At 50.1% G+C, this 19245-nt stretch overlaps 1 protein-coding gene across 11 annotated transcripts in view; it reads right to left on the bottom strand.

The window, feature by feature from the left end:
* LOC140399133 (uncharacterized) overlaps positions 1-19245 on the bottom strand; it is a 129756-nt gene that overhangs the window by 79735 nt on the left and 30776 nt on the right. For 10 of the 11 annotated variants that reach the window (XM_072488356.1, XM_072488361.1, XM_072488351.1 and 7 more), the window contains 2 exons: positions 5117-5194; positions 4937-5020 (listed from right to left, as the gene is read on the bottom strand). In XM_072488356.1, the coding sequence (XP_072344457.1) occupies positions 4937-5020; positions 5117-5194 (162 nt within the window). The remainder of the gene's footprint in view (positions 1-4936; positions 5021-5116; positions 5195-19245) is intronic. The other variant, XM_072488360.1, reaches the window with a different exon arrangement.

Consider the following 19245-nt stretch of genomic DNA (forward strand, 5'->3'; position numbering starts at 1 on the left):
GGATAGGTGTGCGAGATGCTCGAAAAGCCCAGCGAATCACACCCACATGTTCTGGTCATGTCCGGCACTACAGGGGTTTTGGGTGGGGGTGACAAAGGTGCTTTCGAAGGTAGTGGGGGTCCAGGTCGAACCAAGCTGGGGGTTGGCTATGTTTGGGGTTGCAGAAGAGCCGGGAGTGCAGGAGGCGAGAGAGGCTGATGTTTTGGCCTTTGCGTCCCTAGTAGCCCGGCGCAGGATACTGTTGATGTGGAAGGAAGCCAAGCCCCCGGGTGTGGAGACCTGGATAAATGACATAAACCCTGCCATAAAGCTGGAACGGATTAAGTTCGTCCTAAGGGGATCGGCTCAAGGGTTCACCAGACGGTGGCAACCGTTCGTCGAATACCTCACAGAAAGATAGAGGGAATGGAAAAGAAGAAGACAGCAGCAGCAGCCCAGCGGGGGGGGGGGGGGGGGGGGGAGAACCAGAGGGATTCTCAGGGATGTTAATATATAAGTATAATATGTATAGGTTGTTGTTATAGATAATTGTATATTGGACTGTTAAAACATATTTTTGGAGAATATTTATCTGGGACAAGGCAGTTGCCATTTAGTTTTGTTTTTGTTTATATATTTATTTCTTGTTTATGAAACTGGCCATTGTTATTTATATTGTTATATTACTGTGTAAAGGATACACAATGTACTGTGATGGTTGGCCAAAAACTTTCAATAAAATTTTTTTTTTTTTTTTTTTTTTAAAGATGGTTACTATAGTAGTGGTATCATATAGATTCAAGTTGCTGTAAATTGTTTTAACTATTACATAGAACATAGAACACAGAACGATACAGCGCAGTACAGGCCCTTCGGCCCACGATGTTGCACCAAAACAAAAGCCATCTAACCTACACTATGCCATTATCATCCATATGTTTATCCAATAAACTTTTACATGCCCTCAATATTGGCGAGTTCACTACTGTTGCAGGTAGGGCATTCCACGGCCTCACTACTCTTTGCGTAAAGAACCTACCTCTGACCTCTGTCCTATATCTATTACCCCTCAGTTTAAAGCTATGTCCCCTCGTGCCAGCCATTTCCATCCGCGGGAGAAGGCTCTCACTGTCCACCCCCTGATCATTTTGTATGCCTCTATTAAGTCTCCTCTTAACCTTCTTCTCTCCAACGAAAACAACCTCAAGTCCAACAGCCTTTCCTCATAAGATTTTCCCTCCATACCAGGCAACATCCTGGTAAATCTCCTCTGCACCCGCTCCAAAGCCTCCACGTCCTTCCTATAATGCGGTGACCAGAACTGTACGCAATACTCCAAATGCGGCCGTACCAGAGTTTTGTACAGCTGCAACATGACCTGACTCCGGAACTCAAGCCCTCTACCAATAAAGGCCTTCTTCACAACCCTATCAACCTGGGTGGCAACTTTCAGGGATCTATGTACATGGACACCTAGATCCCTCTGCTCATCCACACTTCCAAGAACTTTACCATTAGCCAAATATTCTGCATTCCTGTTATTCCTTCCAAAGTGAATCACCTCACACTTCTCTACATTAAACTCCATTTGCCACCTCTCAGCCCAGCTCTGCAGCTTATCTATATCCCTCTGTAACCTGCTACATCCTTCAACACTGTCGACAACACCAACGACTTTAGTATCGTCTGCAAATTTACTCACCCACCCTTCTGTGCCTTCCTCTAGGTCATTGATAAAAATGACAAACAGCAACGGCCCCAGAACAGATCCTTGTGGTACGCCACTTGTAACTGAACTCCATTCTGAACATTTCCCATCAACCACCACCCTCTGTCTTCTTTCAGCGAGCCAATTTCTGATCCACATCTCTAAATCACCCTCAATCCCCAGCCTCCGTACTTTCTGAAATAGCCTACCGTGGGGAACCTTATCAAACGCTTTACTGAAATCCATATACACATCAACTGCTCTACCCTCGTCTACCTGTTCAGTCACCTTCTCAAAGAGCTCGATAAGGTTTGTGAGGCATGACCTACCCTTCACAAAGCCATGCTGACTATCCCTGATCATATTATTCCTATCTAGATGATTATAAATCTTGTCTCTTATAATCCCCTCCAAGACTTTACCCACTACAGACGTGAGGCTCACCAGTCTATAGTTGCCGGGGTTGTCTCTGCTCCCCTTTTTGAACAAAGGGACCACATCTGCTATCCTCCAGTCCTCTGGCACTATTCCTGTAGCCAATGATGACATAAAAATCAACGCCAAAGGTCCAGCAATCTCTTCCCTGGCCTCCCAGAGAATCCTGGGATAAATCCCATCAGGCCCCGGGGACTTATCTATTTTCAGCCTGTCCAGAATTGCCAACACCTCTTCCCTACGTACCTCAATGCCATCTATTCTAATAGCCTGGGGCTCAGCATTCTCCTCCACAACATTATCTTTTTCCTGAGTGAATACTGACGAAAAATATTCATTTAGTATCTCTCCCATCTCTTCAGACTCCACACACAACTTCCCATCCCTGTCCTTGACTGGTCCTACTCTTTCCCTAGTCATTCGCTTATTCCTGACATACCTATGGAAAGCTTTTGGGTTTTCCTTGATCCTACCTGCCAAATACTTCTCATGTCCCCTCCTTGCTCGTCTTAGCTCTCTCTTTAGATCCTTCCTCGCTACCTTGTAACTATCCATCGCCCCAACTGAAACGTCACACCTCATCTTCACATAGGCCTCCTTCTTCCTCTTAACAAGAGAGTCCACTTCTTTGGTAAACCACGGTTCCCTCGCTCTACGCCTTCCTCCCTGCCTGACCGGTACATACTTATCAAGAACACGCAGTAGCTGATTCTTGAACAAGCTCCACTTATCCAGTGTGCCCAACACTTGCAGCCTACTTCTCCACCTTATCCCCCCCAAGTCACGTCTAATGGCATCATAATTGCCCTTCCCCCAGCTATAACTCTTGCCCTGCGGTGTATACTTATCCCTTTCCATCATTAAGGTAAACGTCCCCGAATTGTGGTCACTGTCCCCAAAGTGCTCTCCTACCTCCAAATCCAACACTTGGCCTGGTTCATTACCCAAAACCAAATCCAACGTGGCCTCGCCTCTTGTTGGCCTGTCAACATATTGTGTCAGGAAACCCTCCTGCACACACTGTACAAACAACGACCCATCTAATGTACTCGAACTATATCTTTTCCAGTCAATATTTGGAAAGTTAAAGTCTCCCATAATAACTACCCTGTTACTTTCGCTCTTATCCAGGATCATCCTCGCATTCCTTTCCTCTACATCCCTAGAACTATTTGGAGGCCTATAGAAAACTCCCAACAGGGTGACCTCTCCTTTCCTGTTTCTAACCTCAGCCCATACTACCTCGGAAGATGAGTCCCCATCTAGCATCCTCTCCGCCACCGTAATACTGCTCTTGACTAGCAGCGCCACACCTCCCCCTCTTTTGCCTCCTTCTCTGAGCTTACTAAAACACCTAAACCCCGGAACCTGCAACATCCATTCCTGTCCCTGCTCTATCCATGTCTCCGAAATGGCCACAACATCGAAGTCCCAGGTACCAACCCATGCTGCCAGTTCCCCTACCTTATTTCGTATACTCCTGGCATTGAAGTAGACACACTTCAAACCACCTACCTGAACACTGGCCCCCTCCTGCGACGTCAAATCTGTGCTCCTGACCTCTATACTCTCATTCTCCCTTACCCTAAAACTACAATCCAGGTTCCCATGCCCCTGCTGCATTAGTTTAAACCCCCCCCCCCCCAAAGAGCACTAACAAATCTCCCCCCCAGGATATTTGTGCCCCTCAGGTTCAGATGTAGACCATCCTGTCTGTAGAGGTCCCACCTTCCCCAGAAAGAGCCCCAGTTATCCAGAAATCTGAATCCCTCCCGCCTGCACCATCCCTGTAGCCACGTGTTTAATTGCTCTCTCTCCCTATTCCTCATCTCACTATCACGTGGCACGGGCAACAACCCAGAGATAACAACTCTGTTTGTTCTAGTTCTGAGCTTCCATCCTAGCTCCCTGAAAGCCTGCCTGACATCCTCGTCCCCTTTCCTACCTATGTCGTTAGTGCCAATGTGGACCACGACTTGGGGCTGCTCCCCCTCCCCCTTAAGGACCCGGAAAACACGATCCGAGACATCATGTACCCTTGCACCTGGGAGGCAACATACCAAACGTGAGTCTCTCGCGCTCCCACAAAATCTCCTATCTGTGCCCCTGACTATCGAGTCCCCAATTACTAATGCTCTGCTCCTCTCCCCCTTCCCTTCTGAGCAACAGGGACAGACTCCGTGACAGAGGCCCGTACCCCATGGCTTAGCCCTGGTAAGTCCCCCCTCCCCCCCACAAGTATCCAAAGCAGTATACTTGTTTCATATGACATATGACTTGTATTCATAGACATATCAAATTAATGCTTCCCATATTACTGAGACCATGAAAATATTTTCTTATTTGAATGAAACTGTTAAACTATTTTTAAGGAAATATTGGAAAACACTTCTTGTTTAAATCTTTTAATCTCCAACATCTTTCAGTTCTGAGGAAAGACCGTCGAAGACCTGAAGCATTCTTACTTTTCACCAGTGCTACCTAATCAGCTGAGCAGTTGCCGGCATTTCCCCCCCACACACCCCCACTTTCCAGCTTCTCCAATGGAAGAGATCAGGGCTGAACGTTACATAATGCAAGCTTAGGCTGGGTTCTTAATCTATCCTTCTTGTTTCTTCAAAATCCCTTATTTTTTTCCCCTTTTGTTTTGTAGAAACCTCCCTCCCATTCACTCAACTAATAAGTACCAGTAAGAATGAGCTATCCCAGTCACTGAAGGTGTTGAATGAAGCCTCCACCTTACAGTGAGAGGGCATCCAACACAAGTGCAGCACATCAGGTGGTAATGCATAGACCGTATATTTTACTGCTCACCTTTAGCTTCATGATCTCTTCTGTGCTTCCAGAAGCTCGACATATACTTGTACCTTTTCCCACAAATGTTACAAACCATGTCATCTGGAAGGAAAAAGGTTTCTGAATTATTGATGCTGTATTCTAACAAAATGGGAAGCCTTTTTCATTTAACAAGAGCAGATGACAAATTTATTTGACCTGAATGAATTGGACTGTCCTCTTTCGGGGAATCCTGAAATGCAGTATAATGACAAGCTGTAGGCAATTTGAAATCACCTGGAATAAGACAATATTCATGAATACTAAAAAACAAAGTCTATTTTTGAGCATTATTTCAGCCACAAAATATATCACCATAAAATACCTTGATTTATTTCTGATCTGTAATACACTTTCCCCCTTGGACATTTTAAAAACTGGCATTCTGCACATTATGGTGATGAGATTGATTGCTACAACAAAATAGCCTAATGGCATTATTGTACTACCAAGCTGTAAGTGTCACTGTCCTATTTTATTTTGGAGTGGATTTCCAAAATAAGTCCGGCTCCAGACTAGCTTAAGCCAGAGCGAGCATTTTCAATACAGAGGGCATGCAGTCAACCTGTGATTACTGTTCATTCCTGGTTGCAAAGTACTTATCAAGGTCCTAAATGAGGATCATTTGGCTGCCCTTAATTGAGGAATGGTATTGGAATGGGTATAAAAATGAACGTTACCAAGCTAATGGCTGTGCAGATCAGCTCAAAGTGTAGTAGTGGGGAGAAAATATCAGGAAAGATGAACTGAAGTGGTACCCCAGCCCCCTTTGGTTCAGCCAGTATACTCAGTAAGTAAGCCAGTCATGCAGAGCAGAAAAGTCCTTGATCTGCGCTCTAAATACTTTTTACATAGATTACATAGAACATACAGTGCAGAAGGAGGCCATTCGGCCCATCGAGTCTGCACCGACCCACATTAATCCCTCACTTCCACCTTATCCCCGCAACCCAATAACCCCTCCCAACCTTTATGGACACTACGGGTAATTTAGCATGGCCAATCCACCTAACCTGCACGTCTTTGGACTGTGGGAGGAAACCGGAGCACCCGGAGGAAACCCACGCGGACACGGGGAGAACGTGCAAACTCCGCACAGACAGTGACCCAGCGGGGAATCGAACCTGGGACCCTGGCGCTGTGAAGCCACAGTGATAATCACTTGTGCTACCGTGCTGCCCTTTACTTAACTAATTAATTTCTCAATGCAAAACAATTAGTTACTACAATCAAACCAAGCAAATAAAATCTCATCAACTACACCAATGTGAATGAATAATGATAGATCAGTGACGGGACTTCCAGTTGCAGCAATGCACTGCTAAGCCGCACGTTTCAGCAGCTCCCGTTCTAACGGACTTTTGGGCGCTTTTCGGGAGCCCCTACGGAAATTTTTTCAGACCAAACCCAGTGCGGGGTGACGAAGGAAGGTGCCCCCCCGGGTGTGTATGGAAAAGACCAGTGGCAGTGGCCAGATTGCGAAGGATCCTTTGGAGCAGCGGCAGAGAAGAGAAGGAAGAAGCAAGATGCCGGCGGATGGAGCCCAGACGACATGGGGCCCGGACCAGCAGGAATTCCTCCAAAGGTGTGTGGAGGAACTAAAGAAGGAGGTGCTGGCGCCGAAGCTATTGGCAATCGATGGACTGACGGAAACACAAAAGGTCCAGGCGACAGAGCTCCGTGGAGTGAAGGCAAAGGCAGCCGAAAACGAGGATTAGATACAGGGCCTGGTGGTAAAAACGGAGACGCATGAGGCGCTACATAAGAGGTGTATCGAAAGGCTGGAAGCCCTGGAGAACAGCTCGAGAAGGAAGAACCTACGGATTCTAGGTCTCCCCGAAGGAACGGAGGGAGCTGATGTTGGGGCTTATGTGAGCACGATGCTCCACACGCTAATGGGAGCTGAGGCCCAATCGGGCCCCCTGGAGGTGGAAGGGGCTCACCAGGTCCTTGTGAGAAGACCAAAGGCGGGAGAACTACCATGGGCGATAGTGGTGAGATTTCACCGCTTCACGGACAGAGAGGCTGTTTTGAGCTGGGCCAAAAAGGTACGGAGTAGCAGGTGGGAGAATGCGGTGATATGAGTATATCAGGACTGGAGCGCGGAGGTGGCGAGAAGGAGGGCAAGCTTCAATCGGCCAAGGCGGTGCTTCACAGGAAAATAAAATTTGGGATGCTGCAGCCGGCGCGATTGTGGGTCACGCATCAGGGCAAGCACTACTACTTTGAAACGGCGGATGAGAAAGAGACTCCAAGAAGAGAAACTGGACTAGAACTGAGAGACTGATGTTGGGGGGGAAACAACGAGGTTGTGGTACAGGAGTGTAAATTGGGGAATGGGAGGTTTATAGTATTGAAACGATAGATGGGGAATTTCTCTCCTCTAGATGGGGGGACACAGAGAAATGTGGGCGCCGGTGGAAAAAGGGACTGAGAGGGGGGATGGGGAATGAGGGAGCTGCGCCATAAGGGGCGAGGCCGATAGGAAAGCGCGGGGTTTTTCCCGCGCTATGGAGATGATGGCGGGAAGATAGGCGCAGGAAGGGAGTTCCACACGCAGGGGGGTCAAAGAGAGAACGGGGGAAGCCGGGGTCAGTTAGAGTTTGCTGACTCTCGGAAGCATCATGGGGGGAGTAACCATGCTAGACGTGGATCTAGCGGGGGGGGACGGGGGGACTAGCTGGGTTGCTGCTGCTGAGAGCAAGGGGGAGCTGGCAAGAGAAGAGGTGGCCGGAACGGGAAGGCGCCGCCTGGGGGATGGGTGGGTGCGCGAGACCCGGACGAGGGACTGGCCTAGAATAGGGGATGGCTAGTCGGGGGGCGGGGGGCCCCCCAATCCGGCTGATCACGTGGAATGTGAGAGGCCTGAATGGGCCGATTAAGAGGGCCCGGGTGTTCGCGCACTTAAAAAGACTGAAGGCGGACGTAGTTATGCTTCATGAGACGCATCTGAAGGTGGCGGATCAGGTTAGGCTAAGGAAAGGATGGGTGGGACAGGTGTTCCACTCCGGGTTGGACGCGAAAAATAGGGGGGTGGCGATACTGGTGGGGAAACGGGTGTTGTTCGAGGCTAGGAATATAGTGGTGGATAACGGGGGTAGATACGTGATGGTGAGTGGTAGAGTGCAGGGAAAGGAGGTCGTGCTGGTAAATATATATGCCCCGAACTGGGATGACGCGGGATTTATGAAGCGGATGCTGGGACGCATCCCGGACCTGGAGGTGGGAAGCCTGGTAATGGGGGGGGGACTTCAATACTGTGCTGGATCCAGGGCTAGACCGGTCTAGATCCAGGACCGGAAGAAGGCCGGCAGCGGCCAAGGTGCTTAGGGGGTTCATGGAACAAATGGGGGGAGTGGATCCGTGGAGATTTGCTAGGCCGTTGGCCAAAGAGTTCTCCTTTTTCTCCCATGTCCACAAGGTATACTCCCGGATAGATTTCTTTGTTCTCTGTAGGGCACTGATCTCGAAGGTGGCAGAAACGGAGTACTCGGCCATAGCCGTTTCAGACCATGCCCCGCACTGGGTGGATCTGGAATAAGGAGAGGAGAGGGAGCAGCGCCCACTCTGGCGACTGGATGTGGGACTATTTGCGGATGAGGGGGTTTGTGGAAGGGTGCGGGGATGTATTGAGAGATACCTGGAGGTCAATGACGATGGCGAGGTCCAGGTGGGGGTAGTATGGGTAGCACTGAAGGCGGTGGTTAGGGGAGAGTTGATCTCCATTAGAGCTCACAAGGAGAAACAAGAGGGCAAAGAAAGGGAGAGATTAGTGGGGGAGATTTTGAGGGTGGATAAAAGATATGCGGAGGCCCCGGACAAAGGACTACATAGAGAGGCGAAGACTTCAGACGGAGTTTGACCTGCTGACCACAGGAAAGGCAGAGGCACAGTGGAGGAAGGCACAGGGGATGAGATACGAGTATGGGGAAAAGGCGAGCCGGCTGCTGGCCCACCAACTTCGCAAGAGGATAGCGGCGAGGGAGATTGGGGGAGTTAGGGATGAAACGGGAACTACGGAGCGGAGAGCAGGGAAGGTAAATGAGGTGTTTAAGACCTTTTATGAGAGGCTATACAAGTCCCAACCCCCGGAGGGAAAAGAGGGAATGCAAGTTTCAGGACCAACTAAGGTTCCCGAGGGTGGAGGAGCAGGAGGTGGCAGGTCTGGGGGCGCTAATTGAGGTGGATGAGGTGACTAAAGGACTGGGGAACATGCAAGCAGGGAAGGCCCCGGGACCAGATGGGTTCCCGGTGGAATTCTACAGGAAATATGTGGACTTGTTGGCCCCGCTGCTGGCGAGAACCTTTAACGAGGCCAGAGAAGGGGGGATACTACCCCCGACAATGTCGGAGGCGACGATATCACTAATCCTGAAGAGGGATAAAGATCCGCTGCAATGCGGGTCATATAGGCCTATCTCACTCCTAAATGTAGACGCCAAGCTGCTGGCAAAAGTGCTGGCGACAAGGATAGACGATTGTGTCCCGGGGGTGGTGCATGAAGACCAGACAGGTTTGTAAAGGGGAGACAACTGAATGTCAACGTTCGACGGCTGCTGGGGGTGATAATGATGCCCCCAGCGGAGGGGCAGGCAGAGATAGTAGTGGCGATGGATGCGGAGAAGGCATTCGATAGGGTAGAGTGGGAGTATTTATGGGAGGTGTTGAGGAGGTTTGGGTTCGGGGAGGGGTTTGTCAGATGGGTCAGACTCCTATATGGGGCCCCAGTGGCAAGTGTAGTCACAAACCGGCAAAGGTCGGAGTATTTTCAGCTACACAGGGGAACAAGGCAGAGGTGTCCCCTGTCCCCATTACTGTTCGCGTTGGCAATTGAACCACTGGCCATAGCGTTGAGAGACTCTAAGAAATGGAGGGGGGTGGTTAGAGGGGGAGAGGAACATCTAGTGTCACTCTACGCAGATGACCTACTGCTATATGTTGCGGACCCTGTAGAGGGAATGACAGAGGTTATGCAGATATTGAGGGAGTTTGGAGATTTTTCGGGATACAGGCTAAATGTGGGGAAGAGCGAGCTTTTTGTAATACACCCCGGGGACCAGGGAAGAGGAATAGACGCCCTGCCGTTAAGGAGAGTGGAAAGGAGCTTCTGATATTTGGGGATCCAGGTAGCTAGGAGCTGGGGAACTCTACACAGACTTAATCTGACGCGGCTGGTGGAGCAGATGGAGGAGGATTTCAAGAGGTGGGATATGCTGCTGCTCTCATTGGCAGGCAGAGTGCAGGCGGTAAAAATGATGGTTCTCCCGAGGTTTCTTTTTGTGTTTCAATGTCTCCCCATTCTGATCACAAAGGCCTTTTTCAAGAAAATAGATAGGAGCATTATGAGTTTTGTGAGAGCAGGGAAGACCCCGAGGGTAAGGAGGGGGTTCCTGCAGCGTATCAGGGACAGAGGGGGACTGTCATTGCCGAGCCTGGACGACTACTACTGGGCCGCAAATGTGGCGATGGTTTGTAAGTGGATGAGGGAGGGAGAGGGGGCGGCGTGGAAGAGGCTGGAGATGGCGTCCTGTAAAGGAACGAGCCTAAAGGCGCTGGCGACGGCACCGCTGCCGCTCTCCCCGAAAAGGTACAGTGGTGGTGGCAATCTTAAGGATCTGGGGGCAGTGGAAGCGACACCAGGGGGTGACGGGTGCCTCGGTGTGGTCCCCGATCAGGAATAACCACAGGTTTGTCCCAGGAAAGATGGACGGAGGGTTCCAGAGCTGGCAACGAGCAGGAATTAGGAAACTGAGAGATTTGTTTATAGACGGGACGTTTGCGAGCCTGGGAGCGCTGGAGGAAAAGTATGAGTTGCCCCCGGGGAACAATTTCAGATACATGCAAGGGAGGGCGTTTACGAGGCAACAGGCGAGGGAATTTCTGCTGCTCCCGACACAGGGGATCCAAGATAGAGTGATTTCGGGGGTATGGGTCGGGGAGGGCAAAGTGTCCGAAATATATCAGGAGATGAGAGACGAGGGGGAGGCGATGGTAGAGGAGCTGAAGAGAAAATGGGAAGAAGAGCTGGGAGAGGAGATGGAGGAGGGTTTGTGGGCTGATGCCCTAAGCAGGGTAAACTCCTCGTCTTCGTGTGCCAGGCTTAGCCGGATTCAATTTAAGGTTCTACACAGAGCACATATGACGGGAGCAAGACTGAGCAGGTTCTTCGGAATGGAGGACAAGTGCGGGAGGTGCTTGGGAAGCCCGGCGAACCACACACACATGTTCTGGTCGTGTCCGGCACTGGATGAGTACTGGAGGGGAGTGGCAAAGGTGATCTCAAAGGTGGTGAAGGTCCGGGTCAAGCCAGGCTGGGGGTTAGCGATATTTGGGGTAGCGGAAGAGCCGGGAGTGCAGGAGGCGAAAGAGGCCGATATTTTGGCCTTTGCGTCACTGATAGCCCGGCGAAGGATCTTACTCATGTGGAAGGAAGCGAAACCCTCCGGCGTGGAGGCCTGGATAAACGACATGGCAGGGTTCATAAAACTAGAACGAATGAAATTTGCGTTGAGAGGATCGGCTCAGGCGTTCTCCAGGCGGTGGCAACCGTTCCTTGACTATCTCGCGGAACGTTAAAGGGAAAATAGTTCGTCAGCAGCAGCAGCCCCCCGGGGGGGGGGGGCACTATTTTTTGTTACTTTGTTAGTTCACTATATTATTTAAATAATGTTATTTGTCAGATAATGTACTATTTTTATGTTGATTTGTAAAATAGAAAAATTCTGTTTGAAAACTTTAATAAAATATATTTTTTAAAATTTTTTAAAAGATAGATCAGTGACTGCCCACAGCCCCTCCAATGCCGATCGGTCTATTTAAAACTACTTTCAAGATGCAAGTCACTGAAAAGAAGATTGTGACCTTGCTATTGTTGCACCTTTATCTCGTGTGATCCTTTGTGCTGTAACAAGAGTCATGACCACTAAATAGATGGGAGTTTTACTAGTCTCTTTTAAGATAAAACAGAATAGGGAGGGTTTGAAGCTGTACTGAACTGTGCCCAGTGGCAGGCCCACATGGTCCGATGGCAATGGAGGCAGGGGTCCATGTCAAGAAAGAAAATCTAGTGCAAGCTTTAACAAAAGAGAAGGTAGCTGTTCTTGACAGTTTCAGAATTCCAGATTCTCAGGGACAGTCAGACGGAGAGTTCTGGGGGGAAGAACCACAACGGCTGCTGCTCTGCCAGGCTGGAAAAAAGGACTGCTTTTAGATTAATGGTTAAGCCCACCAAGTGGAGGGCTGGTGAGCATGTAACCCATGTTCGAAGAAACAAGGATTTTGAAGAATACCATGGAATGACCATGCAATGGGAAGTCCACCCTATTATGTCATAAAAGTTGAGTGAAGGGGACTTAGTTTAAAAGGACTTTGGAAGATTCATCTTGGTGAAGCAGGGAAAAGGGACCCTGTTAGAGCCGGGAGAAGCTTTAGCCTTTAACTCAAGACATGTGAAATGTGGCATAGGGTTTTCGGTTGTGTTGAGTGGGGGAAAGGTTACCTTTCCTATAGTTTACTTGGACAACTAATATACTAATGTTTATTATGTTGCTTTGTTACAGTAACATTCTTAATGTGAAATTTGTCATGCGATTCTTTGAGTAGGTCACTACGAAAATTCTATCTTTAAAAAAAAAAAGTTATCAGTCTGTATGGGGTTCATAATAGTTCCCATTGACTTCCTTTGCTGTGCAAGGAAGTCTATGTTAAGCACAGCAACACCAATGCTGCCAGTGGCACAGGAAAGTGTGGCGAGCTTTTGTTATTCCTGGCCTGAATGGAAATTTCTGTAACATCAGCTTAAAGAGGTGCTTCAGAAATGCAATTAGTCCCTTTACTCAGGTGCACGGAGGTAATGTTTTTTGTCCATTTGTTCATCTGTTTGTAAATAATAGGCCTCAAACTAATGGATTGATTTCAACAAAATTTGGTACAAGGGTATAGCCAATGAAGAACTGGTTAATGTTTGGCAAAGATGCAGATCCAGGCCCTGGATTTTTTTTAAGGATTAATTAAGACTGGGAGGTGGGGGAGATTACCTTTTTTAAAAAATAATGTCGTAGGTGGTTTTATTTAGACTGTTGTCTCAGCTGCTGTAATGGAATGAGCCACAGCTGTTAAAATGTGAACAGAGTTTTCAGAGCAGGTTGTTTGGATGTGGATTGGCCTAAAGCCATCTCTGAGATGTAAGATCTTAACAAAATGATTTCTTCTTTCAGCTTTGATGACAAATCATCAATCCGCGAAGGAAAAGCTTCAAGAAACATCTACATAATTGTAATAATGTTGGGAGTTAATACAATATGATAGAGGTCTTTATTTGTTTTAACTAAATGCTTGAAATTTGTCCTTGCAAACAGCTGTTAAAATTATATTTAAGAGTTTGAAATGACTGTTTAAAGTTCACCCAACCCTCCTGTGACATTCTGCTATTGCTGAATCAGTGTGATGAGGTTCAACAACAAGGGAGTTAGCAGTTTCCAGTGTAATCAGTCCTAAGGTTAATAAAAGTGCAATACTTGTTTCAAACGATCGAGACAACTTCTAGCAGACAGGATTATTTGAAAAGTTTCTTCTGTGTGTGAGGTGTTATGATCCCCACGGAGACCAATAACTTTTTAAAAAGAATTTGATCTTCCAGTCAATGGCTAAAAGAATGACATGCAAGCTTTCACAGGTTAAGACTTTTACTGTAACAAAAGATTAGACTCAACTGACTAAATGTTCTCATTCTAGGCAAGTTATAATTTATTCTACAGAACAGAACTTTTAACAACACCGAAAGAAAATCTACTGTCCGGTATATGTTACACTGTCCTTTAAAAAGACATCAGTCAAGGGCTTCCGGTGGCGACCATGGAGGAGTAGGTCGCACATTCAATAGCTCCTGCCCAGAACAAACTTTCGGACCTTTTTTCCCGACTTTTCTCGGACTTTAGGGGACAGATCGGTGCAGTGGACAATATTAATATTCCCCCTCCGATGTATGACTAATTGGACTAGAAGTAGCCGTGTGAAAAGACTCAGCCCGGATAGAGTGAAGCAGTCGGAGCTGGTACCGCGGTGCAGCATGGCGGAGGGTCAGGACCAGGGAGCGGTGGCTCAGTGGTCTAAGAAGCAACAGATGAAGTTCTTTAAGGACTGTTTCGCTGAGCTGAAAAAGGAAACGCTGGACCCGATCAAGGCTGCGATCGATCAAATGGTATTGAATCAGGTGGCCCAAGGGAAATGGATACAAGAAATTCAGCTGAAGTTATCTAGCCAGGAGGACTATCTAACCGTGCTGGAGCACAAGGTGGAGGTGTTGGATGAGCGCCACAAGAGAATGCAGGAGAAGCTAGAGGACCTGGAGAACAGGTCCAGGAGGCAGAACTTAAGGATTGTTGGCCTCCCCGAAGGAATGGAGGGGTCGAATGCGGGGGCATATGTGGCGAGTATGCTGGAGACGCTGATGGGGGCCGGAGTGTTCTCTCGGCCCCTGGAAGTGGATGGAGCGCACAGAGCCCTCGCAAGGAAGTCTAAGGCGACTGACCTGCCGAGGGCCATGGTGGCGCGTTTCCACCGTTTTTCTGACAAAGAACTCGTCTTGCGGTGGGCCAAGAAGGAGCAGAGCAGCAGATGGGAGAACAGCGAGGTGCACATCTATCAGGTCCTGGGAGCGGAGCTGGCCAAAAGCTGAGTTTAATCGGGTGAAGGCGATCCTCTTCAAGAAGAGGGTGAAATTCGGGATGCTGTATCCAGCGCGGTTGTGGGTCACGCATGAAGACCGGCATTTTTACTTTGAGGCACGGACGATGTATGGTCATTTATTAAAGAAAAGAAGTTGGAAGCGTCTTAAAGGACACTTAAGTCTCGAAGAAGTTATGTGACGGCAGTTTGTAATCTGTGTACTTTTTGTATCGGTTCAAATAAGACTGATGTAGTTCTGGGTTAAGTATTGGGTTGGGGTGGTGGTTTGAGGGTGCTTTGTTTTTGCAGGGATTTGTTGCGGAGGGGGGAGGGGGCCTCGAATTTGGTGCTATTCTGTGGGAGGTTGGGTCTTGTTTCAAGCGATTTTTTCTTCATTGGTTTATGTTAATTTCTTTTACTTGAGGTTGTTTACTTACTGGGGAATGTGATGTTAAATGGTTTATTCGGGTCGGGAGAGGGGTTCGAACAATAGGGAGCCAGGCTGTTTGGCACCAGGGGCAGGGGTTGTTGGGGTCAGCATGGTTCAGCTGACTCTCGGAAGCGAGGTGGGGGATGAGCATGTGCTAAGATGGTGCTTGACCTGGGGATCAGGTTTCGGGTGTTTGGGGGGGGGGGGGGGGGGGCTGCTTCGCTGACAGGGGAGGAACTATTATCAGGGAACAAAAGGGAGGTCGGGGGCGGTTGCTGCTTGTGGGAGAGCTCGGGGAAGTGGGGGGCACGGGTTCGGGGCTGGCCAAAAAATGGTTATGGCTAATCGGCTGGGGGGGGGGTTCAGCCCCCCCGTCCAGGCTGATTACGTGGAATGTGAGAGGTTTGAATGGGCCGGTCAAAAGGGCTCGCGTTTTCACGCATTTAAAGGGACTGAAGGCAGACGTAGCAATGCTTCAGGAGACACATCTAAAGATTATTGACCAGATGAGATTGAGAAAGGGGTGGGTTGGTCAGGTGTTTCACTCTGGGCTGGACTCAAAGACCAGGGGGGTAGCAATATTGATCAGCAAGCGGGTGGCGTTTGAGGCTAAAGAATTGTGGCAGATAAGCAGGGTAGATATATAATGGTGAGTGGGAAGTTGGAGGGTGTACGGGTGGTGCTTGTGAACGTATATGCTCCGAACTGGGACGATGTGGGATTTATGAGACGGGTGTTAGGCAAGATCCCAGACCTGGAGTCTCACGGCCTGATCATGGGAGAGGGGGGGGGACTTTAACAAGGTCATTGATCCCGATCTGGACCGGTCAAAATCCAGGACTGGGAGAAGGCCTGCCGCATCGAAGGAGTTGAGGGGTTTCATGGAGCAGATGGGGTAGGTTGACCCGTGGAGATTCGAGCGGCCGAGGGCGAAGGAGTTTTCGTTTTTTTCTCATGTCCATAAAGTTTACTCCGTATTGATTTTTTTGTTCTGAGCAGGGCGCTAATTCCGAGGGCGGTGGGGATGGAATACTCGGCAATTGCAGTCTCTGATCATGCCCCGCATTGGGTGGATTTGCGGTTCAGTGAGGAGAGAGGGCAGCGCCCGCTCTGGAGACTGGATGTGGGGTTGTTAACGGACGAAGTGGTCTGCGGGCGGGTGAATAAGTCCATTCAGAATTACCTGGATACAAATTATACAGGTGTGGTATCAGCAGCGACTGTTTGGGAGGCTCTGAAGGCAGTTGTAAGAGGGGAACTAATTTTGATTCGGTCCCATAGAGAAAAGGTGGAACGAGCAGAGAGGGAGAGATTAGTGGAGGAGATACTTCGAGTGGATAGGAGATAAGCGGAGGCCCCGGACGCGGAGCTCCTGAGGGAGCGTCGGAAACTACACGCAGGGTTTGAGTTGTTGACCACAGGGAGGGCGGTGGAGCAGTTGAGGAGGGCAAGGGGGGCGTTCTACGAGTATGGGGTAAAGGCGAGCAGGATGCTGGCGCAGCAGCTTAGGAAGAGAAAAGCGGCCAGGAAGATTGGGAGAGTAAGGAATAGGGAGGGTAACGTGGTCTTGGACCCAGGGCGGGTGAACGACTTTTTAAAAGAATTTTATAGCAAATTATATGAGTCGGAACCCCCGTCTGGTGTAGAAGGGATGAGGCAGTTCCTTGATCAGTTGAGGTTTCCGAGGGTGGAGGAGGACCTGGTCAAGGGGCTGGAGCCCCGACTTCCGGGTGCGGCAATGCGGAGCTGAGCCGCACGATTCGGCAGCTCCCGCTACCACGGACATTCGGGCTCGCTAGAAGAGCTCCAACGGAACTTTTTTCGAAACTAACCCGTGGGGAAGGTAAGAGGGAGGTCCCCATCCAACTTGTATGAAACGGACTCGAAGCGTAACGGCCACAAAAGTGGCATTGGAGCAACGGGAAAAACCGGGGGAAAAAGACAAAATGGCGGCGGCCAGAGACAAAGGGGAGCTGCAGGAGCTGGAGCAACAGGAAAAACCGGGGGAAAAAAGATAAAATGGCGACAGCCAGAGACAAAGTGGAGCTGCAGGAGTTTATTAAGCACTGCTTCGAGGAGCATCGTGAGGAGATGCGCAAGGAAATGCTGGCACCTATGCTTTCGGCAATCGAAGAACTAGGGATCACCCAGAAGGCCCACGAGGTTCAGGTCCAGGAGATACAAAAAAGAGTTGGTCAGAACGAGGACGAGATCTCGGGTCTGGTGGTGAGAGTGGAGCAGAACGAGGCTACACAGGAGGTGGGCGGGAAGACTCGAAGACCTGGAGAACAGGTCGAGGAGAAAGAATCTGGGGATCCTGGGTCTCCCTGAAGGAGCGGAGGGGGCTGATGCCGGGGCATACGCGCGCACGATGCTTGGGGCGATGATGGGCAAGGAGGCCCCTTCGAGGCCGCTGGAGTTGGACGGGGCACACCGGGTGCTGGCGAGGAGGCCCCGGGCAAATGAGCCGCCAAGAGCGATAGTGGTGAGGGTCCAGCGGTTCACAGACAGAGAGTGGGTCCTGAAATGGGCCAAGAAGGAGCGGAGCAGTAAGTGGGACAATGCAGAGATCCGAATATACCCGGACTGGAGCACGGAGGTTGCAGAGCGGAGAGCGGGTTTCAACCGGGCCAAAGCGGTGTTGCACCGGAAAGAAGTGAAATTCGCAATGCTGCAGCCGGCGCGACTATGGGTCACATACAAGGGCCAACACTACTACTTTGAAACGCCTGAAGAGGCGTGGACATTTCTACAAACCGGAAAGTTGGACTCTGAGGGTTTGTGAGGGTGGGGGGGGGGGATATTTGAGGTTTGATGTGTGATGGTTGTTGTATATAGGGGGTCAATCACAATCACGCGCAGGAAATGTTACAAGGGCTGGGGGAGAGAGACAAGGCCGCGATAGGAGCTGCGCCACAGGGGGCGGAGCGGGCTTTGGAAAGCGCGGGGTTTTGTTTTTCCCGCGCGTGGGAAGAAAGGTGGGAGGGGGAACTCCCACACGGGGAGGTCAATGGGATAGCAGGGGTAGCCGGGGTCAGCAGGTGTCAGCTGACTTACGGGAGTGACATGGGGGGAGCAAAAAAGGTAGACAGGGGTCTAGCGGGGGGAGGGAAGGGGGGGGGGGGGGGGGGGGGGGAGAAGAGTTGCTGCTGCACTGGCCGAAAGGGAATGGGACATAGAAGAGATGGTCGGGACGGGGGTCCCCCGTCTGGGGGACTGGAGGGTGAGGGAGGCATGGACACGGGACTGGCCCAGAAAAGGAGATGGCTAGTCGGCGGGGGGGACCTGTGAGAGCCCCTCCAATCTGGCTGATAACGTGGAACGTGAGGGGGCTGAATGGGCCGGTGAAGAGGGCTCGAGTGTTCGCGCACTTAAAGGGACTGAAGGCAGTCGTGGTCATGCTCAAAGAGACTCACCTGAAGGTGGTGGACCAGGTCAGGTTAAGAAAGGGATGGGTCGGACAGGTATGCCACTCGGGACTGGACGCGAAGAATAGAGGGGTGGCAATATTAGTGGGAAAACGGGTGTCATTTGAGGCCAAGACTATTGAGGTGGACAATGGAGGGCGATATGTAATGGTGAGCGGGAGACTGCAGGGGACGTGGGTGGTGTTGGTAAACGTATCCCGAACTGGGATGATGCTGGATTCATGAAGCGCATGTTGGGGCGCATTCCGGACCTGGAGAAAGGAGGCCTGATAATGGGAGGGGACTTCAATACAGTGTTGGACCCAGCACTGGATCGCTCCAAATCAAGGACTGGAAAGAGGCCGGGGGCGGCCAAGGTACTTAGGGGGTTTATGGATCAGATAGGGGGAGTGGACCCATGGCGGTTTGCAAGGCCGCAGGCCAGGGAATTTTCTTTCTTTTCCCATGTACACAAAGCCTACTCCCGGATAGATTTTTTTGTTCTGGGCAGGGCGCTCATCCCGAGGGTGGAGGGGACGGAGTATTCGGCCATAGCCATTTCGGATCATGCCCCGCACTGGGTGTAACTGGAGCTGGGAGAGGAGAGGGACCAACACCCGCTGTGGCGGCTGGATGTGGGACTGCTGGAGGACGAGGTGGTGTGTGGGAAAGTGAGGGGGTGTATCGAAAGGTACTTGGAGGCTAACGACAATGGGGAGCTGCGGGTAGGGGTGGTATGGGAGGCGTTGAAGGCGGTGGTCAGGGGAGAGCTAATCTCCGTTAGG

The sequence above is a fragment of the Scyliorhinus torazame genome, chromosome 22 (genome assembly GCF_047496885.1).
Source record: "Scyliorhinus torazame isolate Kashiwa2021f chromosome 22, sScyTor2.1, whole genome shotgun sequence".
NCBI classification, from domain to species: Eukaryota; Metazoa; Chordata; class Chondrichthyes; order Carcharhiniformes; family Scyliorhinidae; genus Scyliorhinus; species Scyliorhinus torazame.